At 53.5% G+C, this 8,782-nt stretch overlaps 2 protein-coding genes across 2 annotated transcripts in view; one reads left to right on the top strand and one right to left on the bottom strand.

Annotated features, from left to right (window-relative positions):
* The window catches only part of LOC137904793 (B-cell CLL/lymphoma 6 member B protein-like), a 1,569-nt gene extending 196 nt beyond the window's left edge, over positions 1-1,373 (bottom strand). The window contains exons 1-4 of the mRNA XM_068748996.1: positions 1,128-1,373; positions 842-945; positions 684-765; positions 1-568 (exon numbers count right to left, since the gene is read on the bottom strand). The exon at positions 1-568 is cut by the window's left edge and continues 196 nt beyond it. Of these exons, the coding sequence (XP_068605097.1) occupies positions 1-568; positions 684-765; positions 842-945; positions 1,128-1,335 (962 nt within the window). The 5' untranslated portion in view covers positions 1,336-1,373. The remainder of the gene's footprint in view (positions 569-683; positions 766-841; positions 946-1,127) is intronic.
* Positions 1,374-2,038: 665 nt separating this feature from the next.
* dnaaf11 (dynein axonemal assembly factor 11) lies at positions 2,039-7,882 on the top strand. The gene is given in 12 exon segments (XM_068748995.1): positions 2,039-2,048; positions 2,561-2,728; positions 2,806-2,883; positions 3,015-3,187; positions 3,255-3,385; positions 3,509-3,677; positions 3,915-3,979; positions 5,265-5,330; positions 5,469-5,538; positions 6,036-6,131; positions 6,414-6,499; positions 7,708-7,882. Coding segments are annotated over 12 exon segments (1,287 nt in total).
* The last annotated feature ends 900 nt before the right edge of the window (positions 7,883-8,782 follow it).

Genomic DNA, 8,782 nt, shown 5'->3' with positions numbered 1-8,782 from the left:
ACGCGCACGTGCGTTTCCAGGCTCCGGCACGACGTGAAGCATTTGCCGCAGTAGCTGCAGACGAAGCGCCGGTCCCTGCAGTACCTGTTCAGGTCCAGCGGGTCCAGCCGGGACCCGCTGAGGCCGAGAGCCAACGGGAGGGCGGCGGCGTTCATATCCGCCGCTGTGTCCGGGAGGCTCGTCCGGTGGGGGGCGGGCACCGTGCTCGCCAGGCCCTGACTGGACCAGGAGGAGGACAGGTCCATCTCTGTGTCGAAGGACAGGGGGGGCACGGGGGCGCCCCTCTTCAGCTCGGAGGCGGGGCTTCCTCCTGGCCCGAGGACGAACCGCGTCCTCCTCTGAGCTGCAGACGGACCTTCACAGTCCGACTCCAAGTTGAATACGACGTCGGACGAGCTGCTCCGAGGGCCCCCCGGGGGCCCCGGAGAACCGGGAGAGCCCGGCGAGCTGTTGGACTCTGGTGGTTCACTGCCGCTCTGGTCCCAGGGCCCCCCGTGTTCCGCCGCCGCCACCGCCCCGGAGGGTCCGTGCTCGCCGTCTCGGGTCTCCGGCGGCTGCAGATCCCGTCCTTCTGACACAGAACCACAGGTAAACGTTTGGAACGGCCACAAGGCGAAGCCTGGCGTTATTACCGCGTCATTACCGGGTCGTTAACGTTACCGGCCACGCCCTTCCCGCCTCACCGTCCTCATCGAGAAGCAGCTCCTCCCCGTCGTTGTCTTCTTCCTTCGGCGTCTCCTCTTTAATCAGAACGTCCCGATGGTTCTGAGAGCACGCCGGAGACAGGAAGTGAATTTACCGACGCATCGATTCGTCACAGACATTTAACTTCCCCTCTCACCTCATTGGCTGGAGGCGACAGCGCCCTGCTCGCTGGGACCCGCCCACTTCCTCTGAGGTTCGCCTTTGGATGTTCGAGGCCCGGTCCAGGCGCCGCGACCCGCGCTGAGGGAGAACACGCACAGAACCATCAGGGTTCTCCGAAGGGGAGAACAGATACGGGGTCAGCAGCGACCCCCGGCAGGGTGACGTCACGTCCAGGAGGCGGAGGATGACGCTTTGTTTGTTTACGTCACGAATGAGTTTGAGCCTGAAATAACATTCTACATTCCCTACCGGAGACTCACCGGTAGGGAAGTCCGCCGGTCTCCCGTAGGCCAGCACGGCCGCGCCGTCCCCGCAGCCCCGCCCGATGATGCCCTCGATCAGCTCCAGCTTCCGCCGCAGCGCCTCGTTCTCGTCGCGGCGGCGGGAGATCTCCCGCTGCAGCACCGCGTAGCTTCCGTCCACCAGCCCGCAGATCTCCGCCACCGCGGCGGTCGTCAGCGCCTCCATGATGGACGCCAGCTGCGAGTGGAACGCCTGGTAGCTCGTCATCTGCAGCGGACGTGATCGACAACAACAACAACCGTGAATCTACCGGCGCGGGGAGAGAGCGGTGTCCGCCGGTGGACTCGCCTTTGTCGTTACCGGCCGGGAGGGACGAGCGACGCCGCGGGACAGCCTCGTTGTTTGTTGTTAGTGGGGGGTTCGTCCTCCTCGGCGTGACGTCAACAACTTCCGTAAAGCTCCTTTCAAAATAAAACGGGAGTGAATGACACGGTGCTGCCTTTAGGGCGCCTTGGAAACTGCAGCTTTCATGTAAAAGTTCTAGCGACGCAAAACAATCAATCAAAAATAGATACTTTATTCTGACTGGCAGGAAAGTGTCGATTCACGATAATCTTGTTTTCTTGATGCCAGTTAACATTTTCACGCGTTAAATCTTAAAATCGAAAAATCTAGATGTTTATGCGAAACTTCGTTTAAAAAAAAAGTCACGGTTTTTATAAAAATCACACAGAATTTTTATTGATCTGTTTATTACATACTATTTTATCATTTTAGTCATTCTTAACAGATACATTGAAAAATATATCTACCACGGTATGTAATATATTTAACCGAAGACCTGTAAATTGGCGTTTTCAGTATTCCCGACGTCACCAGAACGCAGCACCAGGACGGTTTCTACGGCAACGCGCCACAACTGAGGAAGATGGTTTACAGTAAGTTAATAAAAACGGTTTAAAGACGTCGTCACGGGCCCGGGAAACGTTTATCTACATGTTTACGCTCGTAACTTTTAAAACTCATGAAGTCACCCGTTAACTTAGTTCTGTGGGTGACGTCACCTGCGTTAACTTTTCATACCGGCGCAAGCTAAATCTAGCTTAGCGCCAAGCACGAGCTAAAGCTAATTATGCTAACATAATAAGCTTACACGCGCTGCTAATGTTAAGATAGCAACGATGAAAGGTAACTATATTTATGAATAGATGAATTATTATATAATTGATAGATTATTGCATTCCTAAAGTAAAAGGTAAGACAAATGTTTTATTTTTTCCCCAGTCTTTGAACTATTTCCATTATTTTATTAACACAATAGAACCAAACAAGAACACGGCAACATAAAATACACGTAAATAATCAGTGATAATAAAACAAAAGAACACTCCCAGAACGCTATCGATCATCTATCACAAGCCCCGCCCCTGGGCGTGTCTCGTCTGTCCAGTCACCCTGGACCTGGTCCGCAAACGGGCCGAACACAACGAGGGCGAGATCTCCTCCCTGCAGGAAATCTCGCTGCACCAGGAAGACATCGAGCGGATCGAACACATCGACAGGTGGTGCCGCGACCTGAGGATCCTCCTCCTGCACGGCAACCTCATCCCCCGGATCGGTGAGCGCTGGGGGGGCCGGGGGGGGGCATCCAGAACAGTTTCATTCCACACACGTTCGTCTTTATTTCTAACCCAGAGAATGTCGGCCGTCTGAAGAAGCTGGAGTATCTGAATCTGACCTTGAACAACATCGAAGTCATTGAGAACCTTGAAGGTCAGGATGTGGACCTGAACGTTACATTCATATTTATAATACATGTACCTTGAACTGGTACTACGTTCTACTGGTTGATCTACGTTCCTGGTTGTGTTCTGTGGTGACATGTGACCACTTCCTGTCCCCAGGCTGCGAGAGTCTCCGGAAGCTGGATCTGACCGTGAACTTTGTGGGCCGTCTGAGCAGCGTGGCGTCCCTGAAGCCCTGCCCCCACCTCTCGAAGCTGTTCCTGGTGGGGAACCCCTGTACCGGGTTCGAGGGCTACAGGCAGTACGTTGTGGCGTCTCTGCCCCAGCTCAAGGTAACTCCGCCCACCTCACCTGGTCAGTCCGAGCCCCGTAAAAACGATGCGTTGTCTTCGTCTTCAGTGGCTGGACGGGACGGAGATCAGCCGGTCGGAGAGGATCCTAGCCTCTCAGGGACTGGAGGAGGTCAGGAGACGAGTGTGGGAGCAGGAGAGGGAATACCTGGAGAGAAGAGCCGGAGAGAAAGAGGAGGCGCAGAGGACGGCAGGAGGAGGAAAGGAGTTCTGGTAACGAGAAAATAAAAAGTCTCTAAAGTTAAATGAAGCCTGAAACCGGACTGAAGCACAGACGCAGTCAAATGCATCTCCTCGGTGTAGTCCGGTGGTACAGGAGGATCAGGAGAACCAGGAGGTGGAGGAGATCCTGGAGGATGAGGAGGAGTGGGAGTTCTGGCACACACCGTGTTCGTTCACCCCCGAGTCTCGTCTGAAGGCTCACCGGTTCCTGGAGAAGAAAAAGGCAAAGGAGAAGTAAGAACCTGAAAGCGTCTCACGGCCGTGTTGTGGCTGAAGTTTGAGATGTTGGCCACTGGATGGCGCCATTACACCGACAACCTTCATAATAAGATATAAAATATGATGGAGCTGATAAGAACTGGAGAAAGCAGAAGAAGGCTCCCATTCACCACGGTGCCCTCTGTCCATTGGCTGTGGGGCGGAGCTTATTGGCTGGGGCGGAGCTTCACGTTGTTCTGCGTTGCTGTCTGTCTGCAGGAAGGAGGAGCAGAAACCGAAGGAACGGACGCTGATTACAGCCGATGGACGCGTCATGAACGTCAACACGCCAAAGTAAACACGCCAAAGTAAACACGCCAAAGTAAACACGCCAAAGTAAACACGCCAAAGTAAACACGCTAAAGTAAACACGCCAAAGGAAACACGCCAAAGTAAACACGCCAAAGTAAACACGCTAAAGTAAACACGCCAAAGTAAACACGCCAAAGGAAACACGCCAAAGTAAACACGCCAAAGTAAACACGCCAAAGGAAACACGCCAAAGGAAACACGCCAAAGTAAACACGCCAAAGGAAACACGCCAAAGTAAACACTCAAAGTAAACACGCCAAAGTAAACACTCAAAGGAAACACGCCAAAGTAAACACTCAAAGTAAACACGCCAAAGTAAACACTCAAAGTAAACACGCCAAAGTAAACACGCCAAAGTAAACACGCCAAAGGAAACACGCCAAAGTAAACACGCCAAAGTAAACACGCTAAAGTAAACACGCCAAAGTAAACACGCCAAAGTAAACACGCCAAAGTAAACACGCCAAAGGAAACACGCTAAAGTAAACACGCCAAAGTAAACACGCCAAAGGAAACACGCCAAAGTAAACACTCAAAGTAAACACGCCAAAGTAAACACGCCAAAGTAAACACGCCAAAGTAAACACTCAAAATAAACACTCAAAATAAACACGCCAAAGTAAACACTCAAAGTAAACACGCCAAAGTAAACACGCCAAAGTAAACACGCCAAAGTAAACACTCAAAGTAAACACTCAAAGTAAACACTCAAAGTAAACACGCCAAAGTAAACACGCCAAAGTAAACACGCCAAAGTAAACACTCAAAGTAAACACGCCAAAGTAAACACGCTAAAGTAAACACGCCAAAGTAAACACGCCAAAGTAAACACGCTAAAGTAAACACGCCAAAGGAAACACGCCAAAGTAAACACGCCAAAGTAAACACGCCAAAGTAAACACTCAAAGTAAACACTCAAAGTAAACACTCAAAGTAAACACGACACGCTTCCTGTTTCCAACGTGAGAGGTGAGATCATAAATCAATAATAATAGTGAAGTGGAGTTAACGCCACCAGGAGGTGTGACGCTTCAGGATGTGGTGATGTCATCCTGGTGATCAATAATCAAAAAGCTCAAACAAAGACTTTGATTAATGTTTGCCGTTTAAAGTCGGCTGTTTTAATTGATCGGTTTACGGGACGATGCTCTAATCACTACAGAAAGACGGAACATCATAAAACGTTATTGATTATTTGAACACTTGTGAACAAATATTCAATCATAACTCTATTTTCACGTATAAAAGCAGAAGATGTTTTTTACAGGCTGGATTTCTCTCTGACTGAAGATGAAGAAAACAACGCGGTGATCTTAGACCTGGCGGTTTACAGGTAACCAGAATCCATCTTATTGATCCGTCACAAATAATACATGACGAGAACGCTCCCAGTACGCTCCCAGTACGCTCCCAGTACGCCCAGTGCATCCTGATATAAACTAACCTGAGGTGCCCTCCAACCCCCCCGCAGGCACCTGGACACCTCCCTGATAGATGTGGACGTTCAGCCAAGCTACGCCAGAGTCAGCATCAAAGGAAAGGTAGAAGAAAGCCTTTTTATTGTCTTTAGATTGAAGAGATGCTCGACAGCGTGACGGCTCATCAGCTCCGGACTGAGAATGATCCTCCCGGGTTTACAGATCAGATGACTCAGCAAGTTTTCACCGCGCTCGCAGAGGTGCCGAGCAATCTGCTGATTCGCCCGAAAAGCCAGCATCAAAGGAACAAACGAAAAGCGTCACATTTTAACCGCCGTTCAACCCGGGTCACCAGAACCCGTTTGAACTCGATGTCAAACAACCGAACCCCCCAGGAAAGGGACGAAAGGAGTCTCATTTTACGCCTGTTTCCCCGTCTCATGTCTCATGTCTCATGTCTCATGTCTCATGTCGGTCCCGTGACTGATCGCCGCTATTCTCGTCACAAGGACCTAAAAAAGGCCCCGGAATGATTCGTCCTTCGGCCCGGTGGGACGGGGGCGGCGCCGGGTCGGCACATTAATCCTGCTAATTAAAGTTCTGAATAATTTACCCTGCAGGTATTTCAGGTGGTCCTGCCTGCCGAAGTGAAGCCCGACAGCTCGACGGCTCAGAGGTCCCAAACCACCGGACACCTGGTCCTCACCATGCCCAGGGTAGGTGCGGGGGGGGGGGCGGGTCCAGAGAGAACGTACTCAAAGTTCTATTCAGCACCTGCATCATTCAGGTAGCAGGTTGGAGCCCCCCCCCCCCGTCATGGATTCTGTCCCGCGTTCTGGTCTTGTGTGCCGCCTGCGTCCCGGGCCGTGAGGACCTGGGGCTTCGTGGTCCGTGGTTTCATGAGGGAACGAGTCGAGTGCTGACGTGGCTCCGCCTCTACGGCGCCCGAGGCGAACCTCTCAGGAATGGAAGCGTGTCACTCGTTTCCCTCTTTTTAGGCTGAAGGCGAAGTCAAAGTGAAGAAGACCATCCCTCGTCCACCCAGGGGACGTCCAGCCAGACGCAGCAGCTCACCTGAGGAAAGGTGAGGCTCTTCGGTTCGTCTACCTGAACCCTGAAGACCCGCGTCTCTCAGGGTTCACAGGGTCCAGGTTTATCAGAGTCCCCCGGGGGCCTCGCCGGCTCATCGGGTCCCTGCTGTCTTAATTACCGAGGCCTATTTTAAAGCAGCTGCGTGGGCGATAGCCGTGTCCCGCTAACGGCTACGGATGACCTTGAGCTGCGGCGAGGCGCTCACAGCTTCTCCCGTGGCTTCAGGCCGGCAGGGATGCATTCTGGGACAGCGCCTGTCAGGACACGCAGAAGGACTCGAGACACGGTTCCAGGAAAACGGAACTAAAACCTCAGTGTGGTCTTCGTTAGCCTCGTTCTGTGGCCTCAGACAGGAAGCCGCTCCTTCCGAGGTCAAGGACGAACTCAAACGCTCAATAGTTCCACTTTTTAATTCATTGATGATGCGACACTGATCACGCCCCCGAGCGTGGAACGTTCAGGTGCGCATTTCGCTTTGTCAGCCTTTTTAAAAGCCTGACCGTGACGCTCAGACTCCGGGGGGGCACTTGTCACCACGGTAACATCATTAGCGTCCTGTCCTTCATCCGGCCCCATCAAAGGGCTCAGAGCGCCGGTGATGAAGCTGCGTCCGCAGCGGAGGGGTGAACTTTGACCCCGGCTCCACCCACAGCCTTCCATCGGAGGGCATCAGGAGAATGACTCCATCCGTCTCTCACGGAGAAGTGCTGCCCGTTAGCGTTAGCGGCCCGTTAGCGTTAGCGGGATGGGGAGCTAAACGTAGACCAGGATCCACCGTCATGAATCTTTAGCCCCGGTTTGTGTCTCGTTTTAATTAATAAACCAGATTCATTGTGATGCTTAACGGAAGAGGGGGCGCTATCGCTCCGTCCCCCCGAGTGTTCGTGACGCGCTCCGTCCGGCTCTTATCTTGGCGGTTAGAACTCAGTCACGGGCAGCGCTATTCCCCTCTTAATAACCGCCTCGTCTGCCGCCGCCGTTCTTGGCACGCTGCACTTGAGATTAAATTCCAACGTCTTCCTGTAAAATCAGGACCTCCTGATTGACATCGTCTCGTGGTCGCCCACGCGTCGCCGCCTTGACGTCACTCGGCGTGACGTGGCGTCCACAGGCGAGGTCGCGATGGAAGCAGGATTAGCATCCACATGCTAACGGTTCCATCGCTGCGTGGTTACCGACCTCACTTCCTGTTTTGAACAGGAGGACTGCCGCTCCCGAGTGGCTGGAGGTGGACCCCAGCAAAGGCTCGGCCTTTGACCTGTCCAACATCGTGCGGTGCCAGGGCGCCGGGGGGGACCGTCCACGGGCATCCGCGGGGACTCCTCCCACCGCCACGGGTCACAGCAGCTGCTCTGAGGTCCCTCCCCTTCTATAAGGCTTCAGTCTGGAGCCGCTGGTCTTCCAAGAGGACGACTTTTGTTGGACTGAAAAGGGGCCGGCGTTGCGAGAGACGATGTCTCATAAGGGACGTCTCCCAGGTGATGCTGCGTTCAACGCCTCCGAGCGCGTTCACACGGTCTGCTTTATTGTTCCACACGAATAAAACCCCCAGCAAGAAAATCTGGACCCGTCTCTCTGAATCTGGACCCGTCTCTCTGAATCTGGACCCGTCTCTCTGACTCTGGACCCGTCTCTCTGACTCTGGACCCGTCTCTCTGACTCTGGACCCGTCTCTCTGACTCTGGACCCGTCTCTCTGACTCTGGACCCGTCTCTCTGACTCTGGACCCGTCTCTCTGAATCTGGACCCGTCTCTCTGACTCTGGACCCGTCTCTCTGAATCTGGACTTTGGACCTGTCTCTGGGTTCAGAGGCGGCGCCGTTATTTCCTGGAGCTTGATTGACGACGGCTTTAACTCAGCGGCGCCTCCAGAGGCCGGACACAGGACGTGTTCGTCCCGTGAAGGTTAACCGACGCCATCATTCCTGCTGCTTCCACCCGTCTGCCGACGTGACCCCGCCCCCTCCCGCCTCCTGTTAGAAGCAGCCGAGACGTGTCGAAGTGTTGTAAAACCTCACCTGGACAGCAAGACGTGGACTCGGCGTCCCGCATCAGCTGATCCGGTGTTTGGTATCCGGCTGATTAGGATTCGTCTCGGGCAAAGCGCTGAGCGCCGAGCGCCGTCCGGTAACCGGAACCGCCCGGTCTGGAAGCGCCGATGTCAGCGATTCTGCTTTCTGCTCGTCTGCTCGTTCTGTTGAAACCGAACTCTGACGGCCTCTCAGACGGTCCTGCTCGCCGTCGGCGTTCTCAGAGACGCCGAGTTTAATCGAAT

The sequence above is a fragment of the Brachionichthys hirsutus genome, chromosome 15 (assembly GCF_040956055.1).
Source record: "Brachionichthys hirsutus isolate HB-005 chromosome 15, CSIRO-AGI_Bhir_v1, whole genome shotgun sequence".
Taxonomy (NCBI): Eukaryota; Metazoa; Chordata; class Actinopteri; order Lophiiformes; family Brachionichthyidae; genus Brachionichthys; species Brachionichthys hirsutus.
The sequence above is the reverse complement of the archived record's forward strand: the minus strand, read 5'-3'. Positions and strand labels throughout refer to the sequence as shown.